Source organism: Kockiozyma suomiensis (genome assembly GCF_038497685.1).
Source record: "Kockiozyma suomiensis strain NRRL Y-17356 unplaced genomic scaffold V2V93scaffold_3, whole genome shotgun sequence".
Taxonomy (NCBI): Eukaryota; Fungi; Ascomycota; class Lipomycetes; order Lipomycetales; family Lipomycetaceae; genus Kockiozyma; species Kockiozyma suomiensis.
In genome coordinates, this window is record NW_027117666.1 from 674,937 (window position 1) to 688,769 (window position 13,833).

General features: G+C 46.7%; 5 protein-coding genes across 5 annotated transcripts; 2 read left to right on the forward strand and 3 right to left on the reverse strand.

Annotated features, from left to right (window-relative positions):
• Positions 1-242: 242 nt before the first annotated feature.
• V2V93DRAFT_365764 (glycoside hydrolase superfamily) lies at positions 243-3,028 on the forward strand. Its single transcript, XM_066909151.1, has 2 exons — positions 243-458; positions 523-3,028. Exons 1-2 carry the CDS (start codon positions 380-382, stop codon positions 2,976-2,978), a joined length of 2,535 nt encoding a protein of 844 aa, XP_066767524.1. The 5' UTR covers positions 243-379; the 3' UTR covers positions 2,979-3,028.
• V2V93DRAFT_365766 (uncharacterized protein) lies at positions 2,976-5,085 on the reverse strand. The gene has a single exon (XM_066909152.1). The coding sequence runs from the start codon at positions 4,982-4,984 to the stop codon at positions 3,185-3,187; it is 1,800 nt and encodes a 599-aa protein (XP_066767525.1). The 5' UTR covers positions 4,985-5,085; the 3' UTR covers positions 2,976-3,184.
• A 631-nt stretch (positions 5,086-5,716) lies between these two features.
• On the reverse strand, positions 5,717-7,488 carry V2V93DRAFT_365769 (HotDog domain-containing protein). The gene is made up of 3 exons (XM_066909153.1): positions 7,273-7,488; positions 6,856-7,196; positions 5,717-6,791 (listed from the first exon to the last, which is right to left on the reverse strand). The coding sequence occupies exons 2-3, from the start codon at positions 7,179-7,181 to the stop codon at positions 5,780-5,782; spliced, it is 1,338 nt and encodes a 445-aa protein (XP_066767526.1). The 5' UTR covers positions 7,182-7,196; positions 7,273-7,488; the 3' UTR covers positions 5,717-5,779.
• Positions 7,489-9,634: 2,146 nt separating this feature from the next.
• V2V93DRAFT_378755 (uncharacterized protein) lies at positions 9,635-10,132 on the forward strand (the record flags this gene model as incomplete). Its single annotated transcript, XM_066911976.1, has 1 exon — positions 9,635-10,132. One exon carries the CDS (start codon positions 9,635-9,637, stop codon positions 10,130-10,132), a length of 498 nt encoding a protein of 165 aa, XP_066767527.1.
• Positions 10,133-10,142: 10 nt separating this feature from the next.
• V2V93DRAFT_365776 (histidine phosphatase superfamily-domain-containing protein) lies at positions 10,143-13,741 on the reverse strand. The gene is made up of 4 exons (XM_066909154.1): positions 13,181-13,741; positions 10,992-13,125; positions 10,763-10,914; positions 10,143-10,690 (listed from the first exon to the last, which is right to left on the reverse strand). Exons 1-4 carry the CDS (start codon positions 13,545-13,547, stop codon positions 10,275-10,277), a joined length of 3,069 nt encoding a protein of 1,022 aa, XP_066767528.1. The 5' UTR covers positions 13,548-13,741; the 3' UTR covers positions 10,143-10,274.
• Between the last annotated feature and the right edge of the window lie 92 nt (positions 13,742-13,833).

Consider the following 13,833-nt stretch of genomic DNA (forward strand, 5'->3'; position numbering starts at 1 on the left):
GTGGTTCCTGCCTCTGAGAAGACATCGCTTGACATTCGCCGCGTATTGAGGCTTATCCACCATCTTCCGCTGTCAGCCTCTCGCGATTTCTATCTTGGAATACGGCTAATTCTGAATAGGCTATTGTCATTACTATAATCGCTGATTTACTAATTACGTAATACTAATATGTCGAATGTAAACCTTAAACGAAGGGCTCGCTCTCATCATCGGCGCACATGCCTGATTAGCACTGTCTCCGGCCCGTGGTCACTTGGTCCGAACAGCCTCCACATATCATCTATATGCCTCCACGCATCATTCATCTGCTGCCTCCAATCCTAGTTCTGCATCTTCTGATATCAAACATTTCTTGGGCCTTTAACATACTCAATTAACTATGGCTCCTTTTTCCAAGTTAGATGTCGAAGAGACGCTCGCCCAATTGACAACCGATGAGAAGGTTGGTTTGATTTCAGGTAATCAATGATGTCTGTTTTTCTTTACTAGCTGCACGAGTGTTGACATCAGATTGACAATCAGGAATTGATTTCTGGCATACGTTCCCGGTCCCTCGTCTCGGAATTCCATCTCTGAGATTCTCTGATGGTCCCAATGGTGTCCGTGGCACTCGCTTCTTCAACGGTATCCCTGCCGCTTGTTTCCCATGTGGTACTGCACTCGGCGCGACGTTCGACGTTGACTCCCTCACTGAAGTTGGCAAAGTTATGGGTAAAGAAGCGAAAGCTAAAGGTGCTCATGTCATTCTTGGTCCTACGATCAATATGCAGCGATCTCCTCTTGGAGGAAGAGGCTTTGAGTCATTCTCGGAAGATCCCCTACTTGCTGGACTCGCGGCCGCTGCTGTTATCAATGGTATCCAGGACGAAGGCATCGTGGCTACAGTCAAGCATTACGTCGGGAATGATCAGGAGCACGATCGTATGGCCATAGATTCAATCGCAACTGATCGTGCCATGCGCGAGATTTATCTCAAGCCATTTCAGCTCGCGATCCGCGATTCAGCACCTAAGGCCCTTATGACTGCTTACAATAAAGTGAACGGTACTCACGTTAGTGAAAGCAAATTTTATCTTGACGATGTTTTGCGTAAAGAGTGGGGCTTTGGTGGGTTGGTCATGAGTGACTGGTTTGGCGTGTACTCTACCACCGAATCAATCAACGCTGGTCTAGATATTGACATGCCTGGTCCGTCTGGATTTAGAGGTGAATTAGTTGGTCGCTCAATCAATTCTCGTAAGATCAAGCCTAGTACTTTAGATGATCGCGTTCGTAAAGTTCTCGAGCTCGTTAACAACTGCGCGGAGTCCGGCGTCGAGGAGAACGCATTTGAAGGTACGAACGATACACCAGAGACTACTGCCATCTTACGCAAGATGGCTGCCGAGTCAATTGTATTGTTGAAGAATGAAGATAGCATTTTACCTCTCAGCAAGGCTAGAACCACAGCTGTCATCGGTCCCAACGCTAAAGTTGCAACATTCTGCGGCGGCGGATCCGCTTCCTTACTACCATACTCTGTAGTAACACCCTTTGACGGAATTGCTGCCAAGCTCGAACACTTGCCCGCGTACACTGAAGGATGCAGCGCGTTCAAGTCTACCCCAGTATTTGGAGCAAACACAACCGCCCCATCGGGTAAGCCTGGTCTTGGCATGAATTTCTACCTCGAGCCTGAGACTGTTAAGGATAGAGAGCAAATTGATTCGTTGGAGCTACGGAACGGAAACATCATGCTGATGGATTATGTCAATGATAAGATTGACAAATCCAAGCCTTACTATGCGGAAACTATTGCCTATTTCGTTCCTGAAATTTCTGGAGAATACGAATTTGGTGTTTCAGTCTTTGGTACAGCCAAACTCTATGTTGATGGTAAGCTCGTTGTTGACAATGCGACTGTTCAACGTGCGGGTGAAAGTTTCTTTGGATTTGGTTCGGCTGAAGAGACTGGATCTCTTTTCCTTAATGCGGGACAGAAATACGAAATTAGGACTACATTCGGAAGTGGATTGACGTCTACTCTCGCTTCGACAATGATGCTTCTTGGTGGTGGACTCCGGATAGGTGCGGTTTTGAAGTACACTCGAGAGGAGGGTATTGCAAAAGCTGTTGCTGCAGCCGAGGCAGCAGATCAGGTTGTGGTCTGCATCGGTTTGAACAATGATTGGGAGTCTGAGGGATACGATCGTCCAAATATGGACCTTCCCGGTGCCACAAATGATCTGGTTGAAGCTATTTTGGCCGTAAAGCCAGATGCCGTCGTCGTCGTGCAATCCGGTACTCCTGTCGAGCTTCCTTGGGTGAACAAGAGCAAGGCACTTCTTCACGCATGGTACGGTGGTAACGAGACTGGAAATGGAATCGCAGATGTGCTCTTTGGAGATTTCAACCCCTCTGGAAAGCTACCATTGACCTTCCCGGTCAAAGTCCAGGATAATCCGGCATTCCTCAACTTTAGATCTGAAAACGGTCGAGTGCTATACGGCGAGGACGTATACATTGGATATCGATACTACGAGTTTGCAAAGAGAGAAGTTCTCTTCCCATTCGGACACGGCCTTTCATACGCCAACTTCAAAATATCAGATGCCAAGCTTGCCATTAAAGATGCAGCGGAGAAACCAGCAACCGCAAACGAGCTCGGAACTCTTAGTATTACCGCGACAGTGACAAATACATCTGGCCCCGCAGGTGCCGAAGTAGTCCAAGTCTACATCTCGGAGGCTAAACCGGTCATCAACCGTCCAGTCAAGGAACTCAAGGGATTCGCGCGCGTGGAACTCGCTCCCGGAGCTTCTAAGACAGTGGAGATTGAGATTAGTGTCAAAGAGGCGGTTGCGTATTGGGATGAAGTTGAAGACGCGTGGATTGCTCAGAGCGATAAGTATACTGTTAGTATTGGATCTAGTTCAGCTGCTGTTGAGACTGTCGAGCAGTTTGAGATTAATAAGACTTTGCACTGGAGAGGATTGTAAGATTCTTATATAAAAAACTGAAAATGTGTATTCAATATTTACAGATGAAAGTATGAAAATAACTTGTATAAAAAAACCCATCCTAAAAAAAACCTGAAAATTCAGAAAACAAGTAGATATAAAAAGGAATATAAAACACCGTAAACAAAATGGAGCAAAAAAAAAAGCTCATAAAATATCTTCCCACGTTGATTTTGATAGAAGCACTAGGCTCGTCTCTGCTGCAAAGCAATAGCCGCCTCCCATCGCTTTCTAGCAGCAACCCTGTCTTTTCTAATTGCAGCAAGGTCGGCTTCAGATGTCCATCCACTCTCTGCAAGTCTATTTTCTGTAGCTTCAAAGGCCTGGTCTTCAACTCTCATATTCTCGTACAAGGCAAGTAACTCCTCGTCGTCATAAGATAGCGAGGTAGTGGCTGATGAATCAGAGAGTGACCGATCGCCGCCGGACAACGAGTCAGAGGCCGGGTTCACAACAGGAGGGCCTGATTCTTGTAGTCGCAGCTGCGCTTGCAACCGCTTATGTAACTGGGTTGCCTGAAACTGCGAGGAGCTACTGCTGTTCAGAATTGTGGTTTGAAGCTGCGTCGCGTCAGTGGGGAGAATAGTTGACGCCGAAGAGGAGTATGCAAAAGAACCGTTGAGTGTGGCCATAGCACCGGCACTGCTGCTTTCGTTGAGACTCTCTGCGTAAGTTTGAATAGGCGTAGGCGAAAGAGGCGTTGCGATGTCACACAAGTCAGGCGGCATAGATGCTCTATTGCCGGATAATGGAGATGGAGGTATTGGTGGAGACGATTGTAGTATGGCAGACATGGCAGCTGAGGCAGCCAGTACACCGGGTGAAATGGTGGATGTGTAAGATGCCGGGTAAGAGGTTGGAGTGGTGATGCCGGATGGTAATGGCACGACTGGTGATGCTTGCATGGACTTTGTGTGGTGGTGGTGATGGTGAAGAATGTGCGTGGGGGAGCTTGTCAGGCTTGGATGTGTAGGTGATGGATGCGGCAGTATCGGTGAATGCCTACTAGCAGGCGTTGAGGCGGTCTTTACATTCTGCGACCCTGCACCAAACTCGCCGGTCTCGAGATTTGTATTTGAAGCAATATCAATGTCAAAATATCCATCGGGCTGCTGATTCACAATTCCTGAAGTAGCAGGCGGCGGCGCGGCAAATGGCGAGGAAGTGGGTGAAGACATTGACAATGACATTGACGACAATGAAATCGGCGCTGACATTCGTCGCTTGAGACCAGCGCGAAGTTTAGCCGGAACCATTTTCTTGAAAATCGCTTTACTTAGTTGCGCAGGTGACGACCCTGACGACGATACACCGGTTGATGGAGATGCAACGGTGTCTGTAGCGCCACCTCGCGCGGTACTAGATTCTCCGTCTGTAGATGTAATCTCTGGAGTGCCCAACAAACCTTGCGCAGGTCGATCATCAGAAAAAGCATCAGGATCGAGGAAAAATGATTCCCCATCAACGCCACTAGAGGGATGTCGCATGAGCAGTGAGGCCGCCGCGGCAACTGAGACGTCGTCGTCTTTATCGTCAATTATAGTGTCGATTAGTTCACCAGTTGGGATATCTGAGTAATCTAGCTGGCAAATGTAGGCGGTTGACTGCTCTGATGGAGTGATTTCATCAGGCGGAGTAATCAATTGTGCTTGCTGATGCTGATATATCGAAGCCAGATGCGCCTGATATTGCTGCTGCTGCTGTTGTTGTTGCTGTTGCTGCTGTGGCTGCTGCTGTTGCAATTGCTGCGCAGCAACCGAACCCATAGATACCGAATGCGATTGCTGCCGTCGTGGAGCCTCACGAGCCGCCCCAGCAGGAGATATTGGAATGATCACCGGGGTAGGGAAATATGACGGCGAGGGCGAAGGTGAAGGTGGTGTTACAGCAGGACAGCCGGTCCCAGCTGAGATAGAGGATGCGGCAGCCGCATCTGCGAGGGCCAGGCTCGCTGGGCGGCGCTTGCGCGAGGGCGCGTCAGACATGCACAAGATGCAAAAATCTAGAGATGGGCAACGAGGCGGAAGGGCGTGCGTGTGAGGTGGGATGGAGGAGCGAGAGTGGATTGGGGAAAAGGAAAGAGACGTGGGAGGATTTGAAGAAGAAAGCACTAGTGGAGACCGAGGCGAGAAATTATTTTGTCAGATAGGTGGCAGTTTAAGTAGAGGTTACTAGATCTGGCTAAATGTGCACCGCGCTGACCGTTCCGACAGCACCTTATCGCTAGAAGAGATCTCGAGATGAAGACAGCGCTGTAGTACCGCTTCTAGTAGCAGTTTATATTGTTTATTGTTTACTTTTCATGCAATTTGTAATGAATATGTACACGATCAGCTACACACATACATTGTCCACGCCGCGAACAGAGGCCACGCTGCTTCCAGGCACTTCCACGAGATCACAATGATTGCAGCCACGCGGTCTCGCCAACGGCTCCACGTGCTCGCTATACACTTGCATCCTTTTCTGAACGTCTTTGCAACATGATCTTCTCCATAGAGCGTATGCTAGCAAGACTGAGTACTCTGTGTGATTGTATGTACAGCCTTATTTCAGCCTGTTGTCTAGACCGCTCACAGCTCTTGCTCACAAGGCGCATGGCCCAAAAGATAGGTACTCGAGCTTATTTCGTTAGTGAGGACGCCATCAATGCGCCGGACGTCGATCTTTTAGGGACGCTGCCGCACCCTTTCTGCGACCCTGAACAGGCTACGCACATTTTCCATTGTATCTGATAATCTATTGTAGTTTTTATTTAAATTCAAAAAGTCCCAGCCGCTCTAATCCGTCACACTCTTGGCCAAATCCTCTAATCCACGCAAGGCATCGCCGAAGCTCTTACTCTCAATAGAGCTACGCCGGCCTTCAACGTAGTGCATCGCCTCACCATAGCTGACCGGTAGCACTGACACGGTCTTGTTCTCTACGAAATAAGTATACGTAAACGAGCCCGAGTCTTCAGCCGTGCCGTGCTGAATGTCGCGCACCGTAGAATCCACGCGCACTTGTACGAACGTACCTGCTGGCGAGCCAGTAGGCGACTTGGGCTTGTGCTGGGTGTATGCCACCGTCGCAGTCAGGTAAAGCACCGATCCTACAGGGACAGGTGATCTGAATGTGGTCTGATCGAGTGAGATAAAATGCGGGGTTCCGTGTGAAAAGGCGGCAGCGCAACAATATGCGAGCTCAAACGTCTGTCGCAACAAGTATCCGCCGAAAATCATGTAGCTGTGTCGGTTACGGTACTGAGGCTGCATCAAAGTCGTCGACCTGATTTCTGTGTCATGCATCTTTACTACTCCTGACGGCAGATCGAGCCCAGAGTTTGGATCCTCGTACGCCTTTTGTCGCAGCCACATTGCATGAATGATTTCGGCCTCTTCAGAATTTGGCGGAGAAGTCAGTAATCCACCGATCTTGGCCGCTCGCTTTTTCGCAGCATTGTATTGCTCTGCTCGGTCAAAAATCTGCTTCTCGGCTTCGTTGCGGCAGATAAGCTTGTTGATTGGAAAGCTCTTGCCGGTAATAGGGTGCCTGGCAACAAAGGTAAAGTTTGCAACCAAAAAGGTCTCGTTATCCTGAACAGTATGCGCCTTGATCGTGATCTCCATTGATGACCTACCAGTCCACGTAACGTTTCCACTTAGTTCGATATCGGATAACACGGTCAGTCGTTTGAGTAGACTGATCCGATCAACAGACGCCGTCACAATCGTCGGATCAGCCGGAGCGCAGTGTTTGTACGCAATTACGCCAGCCAGCGCATCCAAATCTTGAAAGATCTGTCCGATTCTGCAACAGACCGGGGTTAGAGGCTCAAAACTTTAGAAATAGAGCAAAGAAATCAAATACACACCTCAAACGACCAGTAGAATTCACGTATGCGTCCATCAACCACTCATCTTCCTTAAACGGCAGAGTAATCGTAGTATTACTATCATCCATCGTCCGCTCCTCCACAGGAGGAGAATTCAACTCTGTAACTACAGACGACACACTAGCCGGTCTGCCTTCCTCACGCGCGTGCAAGGCCTCGATCCAGGTCACCGTTCGACGCATGGGCGACGCCGGCGAACGATTCACTTGAGGCGTGAAGGCGCGTGATGAAGTTGCCGAAAACGCACGCGAGGAACGGCGAAGGGTAGAGAATGCATGGCGAATCATTGACGATTTAGAATACATGGCTATAAAGCAATTCTTGATTGATAGTTAGTCATTTGTGGGATATTTGAAATGATTACACCAGATTTGACTTGTACAATATAGTGCATACCTATAATCTGCTAGATGACTTGAATGCAGTAAAAATGTGATTACCTCAACAGCAACAAAAAAGCAACGCCCAAATAATAAAAGAATCAATGAACGTAAAAGAAATGCACCGGTGCTTTTTATATGCCGTGAGCAAGATGGGCAAAGAGTTTGTTGCCGGTTCGGCTTTACTGAGGCTTAGTGTCTGTGGTACTGGCGGCGAGTGCCGGTTGCCGACGTCGGATGTACGAGTATCCGATGCAGTCCTTTGGACGGAATTAACATTGCTTAATTTTCTCAAATAAAGAGTACAAAGATAATATCTATAATTTGTGCACTAAATTACAATCGAGTACGAAGAGCTTTAACTGCTCCCACGGGTTGAAGAAGAAAGCTATTCGTTTATAGCTAATTTCGGCATTTAGGCAAAGCATACAAATTCAAAGTTCTGTAAAGAGCTCAGTTCCAGAAAAGAAGCATCATCCCGTCTTCAACTCCGAAGTCTCCAGTACGTCATAAAATACTCTCAAACATTTTGTTTCCTTTGAATGTCATTCTGACATGAGAGTTGCTGGATATCAGATCAGTCGAAGACTAGTAGAAGACTGTGCTGAATGTGAATTACAGCAAGAGGGTAAGATCATTATGACTCTTCTACACTTTCATTTAGAAAGTACTACGTATAAGCTACAAGTTTACGGAGACGAAATTTGCTTCCTATTAGCAAGTATAATATTTTATATTATAGCATTCGCTGTTCTCAATTAACATCGATTTAGATTACAGTTAGACTCGGGAGTAGAGTTTCGTAAGAGTAACATTACATTCCCAAACATTGATGTCCACACTTTTAAAAACTGTCAAGAATTTTCCGTATCTATTGGTAATCATAATTTAGAGTGCAGCACTTCGTGTGGTATCTAGACTACATCCGAGCAATCATCGGGACCATCACAAGCGAAAATCTAAATGGGACATGGCCATCAATGGACATGGACATCATTGATCATGATGAGCACCGTCAGTACGCATGCTACTAAAAACTGAACGCTTCTGAACAATGTGAACGACGATCTTATTGATAATCCTTCGCTCGCGTAATGTATCTCTACGAATTCTGTCTCTCTAATATATGTAAATCATGTGTGAAGTCACTTCAGATGTGATAAAAAGACAGTATAGGTTACCACTACATAGGTAGTAGTAATAACTGTTAACAAGCTGACTTAATTGTGTAATCAGTAATCTTGCCATTAAATCTGTGAGTTTCTATCATACAGAAACTGGAAGACACCGTTGTTATCAATACACAGAGGATGGTACAGACTCAAGATATATAGACGAACATGGATCATACAGTTGCCTGAATTAGGGTTTATAGAATGAGTCAGCAGCGACTTCCAAAATGCGCTGTCCCCGTGACCAAGAGAAGATGAATTCGGCAAGTGACGTGAGGCGCACGGGCCGCATCCCAGCCAGCGCTAAAACATGAAGGGCTAGCAACCAGGAAAAGTTCATTTACACTTACAAACCGAACATCTTGCATATTCTAGAAAATAACACTAGACGAAAGAATACTAGTAGTAATGGTAGTAGTGGTAGCAGCAATAAGTAGCAGCAGCGATTTATTGTCAAGTTCTTTTATCAGCCTAAAATACTCGGAACACTTTCAACAAAAAACGAAAAGATCAAATCCCTAAACTCCGAGCCAATTCCATGCCATTTAACTATAATATAATGCGTGACCTGTCTTTAACCTTCTCTAGCACAAATTTAAGAGCTTGAAGAAAGTAAGTGTTTGCAAATACTCCTTGCGAGAATCTACAATCCAGAGGCCGCCTCGGCATCAGGATCGAAGTTCGACACAAACGTAACAGTCGAAGCAGTAGACGAAACGGATTCGGTACGAGGACGAAGTTCCTCTGAGTTGTCGGCTAGCGATGTTTGGTCGTCTATGAGAACGGCCGTAGTAACGTCTGACGAGAGGACCAGGAAATCCTTTTTAGCCGTTTCGGACGAGAACGAATTCTGTCTGGACGAAGTTGAGACCGGTAAGACCATTGTGAAGATTAGAAGTTAGAAGCAAGACGCTGTATATCACGAAAGCTTTGGATACAGTTATATCGAGATGATGTTTCTACAAAAAGAAGAGAACAAAGACAAGGACGGGACCATGGCTATATAGTAGTCCGTCGGGCGGGAGGATGTGACCATCGCGACGAGGAGCACGTGGGGAAAAACATGCCGTATAATCCGCACGTGATAAACCTTCCCCAGATTTAAAGCCTTCCCCACCACACATCCGAGCATCGTCATGTCCGCCTGCGTTCGCCCGAGCATATTGGGTGCTGCTCTTAGTCTGTCTTACCTCTGCTGAGCGAGCAATGGCCGATCTTCGGGCAAGTATTGCTGCGAGAAGACTGCGGTGCTCAAAAATTCTGACCAATATGCTGATGACTACGTCACTACTCCCAAGCCGCTCGCCTGATCACTGTCTCTACCCGGGGCATCCGCAAGTCGTCAGCGTCTGGTTTAGGCAGAGATGGCGTGTTTTTGCACCAACCGACTATGTCAAGCGATTTACGCTAAAATACTCACAGTTTGCTGAAAAGGGCTTGGGAGCCAAAATGCAGCGGCGCAACTCGGATCGAAGTCATTGTTTTGAAGAAATTCCTCCGCGACGAGAGTTCACTCTTCCTCTCTGCTTACCTCACAGCACCAGCTCTGTCTTTATGGATCTGACCGCACACTCGCCTCAAACGGCATCTATTGTAAACGTCGATGATCTAGTGCATTCTACTTTTATCACATTCTATCCTGAACTAGTAGTATTGGTAGTAGAAGTACTACTTACTAGTATGTGGCTCATTGCATTCCATTGATTACTAGAACTGATAGACTATATATACTGTATATCTAAGATTTCACTACTCATATCCACCTTTATAACATATACATATACCACCACCACCACCACCACCACCATCTCCTCCTCCTCCTCACGCTCTAAATATAAATACGACTTTACACACTGATCGGCGGAGCTGTAGCGGTTGTCGTCACAACCGATGCTGCATTCGTGCTCGATCCTTGCCCAGAGATATTCACTGGAATGAATCGCTTGGGCAGGGACACTCTTCCGAAATTATCGGTAAACTTCTTTGTCACCTCATCGAGATCAATGTGACTTGTCAACGCCTTGCGCGGCATGCACGAAATACAGTGCTTCGAGTCTAAATTAATATCCAGCGGGTCTCCACAATGGCATCCACTCGATAGTGATAATCGCACCGCGTATTTCCTATCCGCTCCACTCTCAGATTCAAATACCTCAAACACTATCTGCGTGAGATAATCTAGCTCCGGCACGGTATTACGCGACATCTTAGTCGGAATACCACACTCGTAAATCATATTAAGTAGCGTATAGATATGCGATTCTAAGCACCGTTAGTTCTAAGGTTCCCGTCTCTATTCAGACGAAATTAAAATAAAATAAAATAAAAACCAACCTTTAGTGAAATACGCAAAACACGCCCCCGAATCAGCAGCCTTCACTTGATCCAGATCTGCTAATATCTGCTTCACCAGCGGAAGACTGGTCAGCAACCCGATATCCAGCTTTTCGTCATCCGAAATGCCATACTCCTGCGGACAGATATAACTTGTTTGACATGTCAGCCTCACTTCTCTTGTAACGTTTAAAATTTCAAAATAAATAAATAAATAAATGAAACATACTCAAACAAGACTTTAGTAAGTCTATACAGCTCACGCAGCTTACTAAACTTGGCGTCTTGGAATTTGTCTGCAGGAGGCGTACCGTTCCCACTGGTCGACGACGACTTGCGCGGGAATTCCTCGCTACCAATCTGCGGCGATCCCTTCATACTTCCAGATGATCCGCCACCAACTGCGCTTGCAGGCGACGACGACTGCGATGAATTAGACATCGCACTTTGTGTCTCGGCTGATGTCTTTGCGGGACCACAAGGCGCCAGTTCACCATTCGCGTCTTCAACAGGGAAGAACACATTCTCCAGAAACTGGCGATTATGAAGCGCGTCGTATTTCATCGTATCATACAGCTCCGAGATCTTAGATGGATCAACTTTTTCCACCGTCGTGAATTCTCCAAACAACTTATCCCATCGCTCTTTAAACAGCAACGGATCTTCTCCACAGCACCAGCGCGATTGAAACGAATTCACGTCTCGGTATTTGAAATTAGCTTTCATCACCTTACGGTGGAAGTTCATCAGCTCGACAACCGCCTGGATAACTACACTTGGCTCTTCCATCTTCTCGGGCCAAGTGAACTGCGGAGGAGCTTTCAATCCTTTGCGCAGTAGCGGTTTGATTTTCTTCTTGACCTTGTCCATCAGATCTTTCGCGGCGTTGCTGTCATCAAGCAAATCTTTACGAATGATTAAGAACGAGGGGTCGAGATCCTTCTTATCCAAAAACGACGCACACCAAATCTGCGCACTTGTCGCGACGCGCCGCTCAGAACTCGTGTACACTTTAACATTAGTAAGAGCCTCCTTATTCATGAGCAATACGTCCTTTCGCATCTGATCGCCCAGATCCTGCGATTGATATCGTGCTGAATGCGTAGGTTCTCCACCCCATTTGATAATCAACTGTACTTTCTCTACCTTCATATCTTCACCTAGAACAGGTTTGATTTGCACTTTGGTACCCGCAAAATTCATCTTACGCTCAAGGGCATGTGCAAGCTGCGCAAGTTTTCCCGCATCTTCAATACGCTCTTGCTGAGCAACGCGTGTAGCGGAGAGAACCTCGTCTAGAGGTTCAATACCGCGAATAATAACCTCTTCTCTATGTTCTTTCAATAGAGCAATAAATGTCTGTGAGTAAAACGAAAACTTGAGCTTTTGCTTCGGAGTACGATCTGCGTGACGAATAACGTATATTATTCCCTTCAGCTTCCAGCTCTGCTTCTGTTCAGCCGGTTTGGGCGCGCTCAGCGAAGGTGGTAGTCGTTTTTGACTATCACGTACAGCCATAAAAATTTCACGAAGAACTTTTGAGCATTGCTCGTAGTATTGCTGGTTTTCTTTGACAAATGAGAATCCATTAACGTCAATCACGTACGAGTGTCCATTCACGCGCAATAAATCAAAGCCACAAATAGCCTGATCGAATGCGATTGAGATATTCCTTGCCATATTTTTCTCTTCGGCAGTAAGTTGCGTCACGAACCGAATCTCCTTACCATACGTGTTTCGACGAACTAGCCCATCCACAACCGGAGACTTGCGCGTCTCGGCATGGCAGTAGTTCGGACCGACGGTGTAAGCTTTGACGTCTTCATAGTTATCCGTGTCCATAAATTGCTCATAGATAAAACTACCTTCTGTACGCGGCGAGGATAATTCATCGTCAAACTCTGACGATTTGTTGCCTACCTTGCGAAACAGCTTGCGACCACCGCCTCCTTGAGAAGTGTGATAGTAGATATAAATATTGTGATCCTCTCCATTAACTGGTTTCTCGACATACGGCTTCTTCAGTGTCTTACCATCCACCCATAGCGTGTCGGCGTCCAACATCTTCCAAGGCGGTGCCTCTCCACGCTTGATATTCACACCTTGCTCCTCCATCCGCTTCTCGAGTACCGAATCAACCTTTGGTCCCCCATCACGACTGATTTCTAGACGAGCTGGAGTAGGCACGTGAATGCTATCTAAAACGTCAAGGACTAGTCTTCTATCCCATAGCAGTTTTTGTGACTCGAGATCATTTACAAGGTATGGCTTGCGAAGTTTGGCATACTTGATTGCTTTTTCGAGAGGAAATCCGGTCGAGAAAAAAGAAATCAGGTAGTCACAGGTAGGCCAATTCTCGACATCTGCTTGCTGATTAGACGACTTTACAAAAGTTAAGCTCATTAAAATACGGCGTACCTTCATCTAAAATTACTTTGTCGCCGAAAATAACGGTCTCAAACATACCGTCAGAGATCAGACGGTTGAGAATATGTCTACAAGGCTTACTGCGAGCCTTTGCATCCATAGCGCACACGCCAATAGTTCCGTACTTCTCAACTGGCGTCGGAGGTCCCTGCATGAAAGTTGAGCCCATGGCCGGGGGAGGCAGGTTAAACGCTGAATCCCTAGAAAGCGTCTTTGTCAACGAAAGATTGAAGGCTGAGCTCATGCGCGACGGACTTTCTGTTGCTCTATCTGACGCTGCTGGCGAGGACGAGCGAGACGACTTGGTTGAGGTTGAGAGCGGAAAACTGGATACTGCGCTGAGCTTTGGCGTCGACATCGCTGAATTGAGATCAGATCACTTTCTATGACTATGAATTGTTATAAAAGTAGACAATGCGCTCAATACAGAGCTGATTGTATCAGATAACCGAGCAGAAGAGCAGGAATCTGGTAATGAAAAGAACCAGGTCAACAAGTATCTTATCAAGAGCAAGAAGAATAGTAAAAATGGCCACCGACAATCAAGAAACTCGGCCCATTCATCTGGTCACAAAAGCGCACGCCCCTTCGAGAAATCTTCTGGCAGTAAACTTTAAATCACGTGCTCAATGCTTCATCCGTCA

Excerpts from the sequence above, each read along its gene's own strand:
- V2V93DRAFT_365764 (XM_066909151.1), top strand. The coding sequence starts at position 380 with ATGGCTCCTTTTTCCAAGTTAGATGTCGAAGAGACGCTCGCCCAATTG. Across the intron at positions 459-522 it reads GAAGGTTGGTTTGATTTCAG|GAATTGATTTCTGGCATACG; the intron begins GTAATCAATGAT and ends ATTGACAATCAG.
- V2V93DRAFT_365766 (XM_066909152.1), bottom strand. The coding sequence starts at position 4,984 with ATGTCTGACGCGCCCTCGCGCAAGCGCCGCCCAGCGAGCCTGGCCCTC.
- V2V93DRAFT_365769 (XM_066909153.1), bottom strand. The coding sequence starts at position 7,181 with ATGTATTCTAAATCGTCAATGATTCGCCATGCATTCTCTACCCTTCGC. Across the intron at positions 6,792-6,855 it reads AATTCTACTGGTCGTTTGAG|AATCGGACAGATCTTTCAAG; the intron begins GTGTGTATTTGA and ends GGTCTGTTGCAG.
- V2V93DRAFT_365776 (XM_066909154.1), bottom strand. The coding sequence starts at position 13,547 with ATGTCGACGCCAAAGCTCAGCGCAGTATCCAGTTTTCCGCTCTCAACC. Across the intron at positions 10,915-10,991 it reads CTTACTAAAGTCTTGTTTGA|TTATATCTGTCCGCAGGAGT; the intron begins GTATGTTTCATT and ends ATGTCAAACAAG. Across the intron at positions 10,691-10,762 it reads TTTTGCGTATTTCACTAAAG|AATCGCATATCTATACGCTA; the intron begins GTTGGTTTTTAT and ends AACGGTGCTTAG.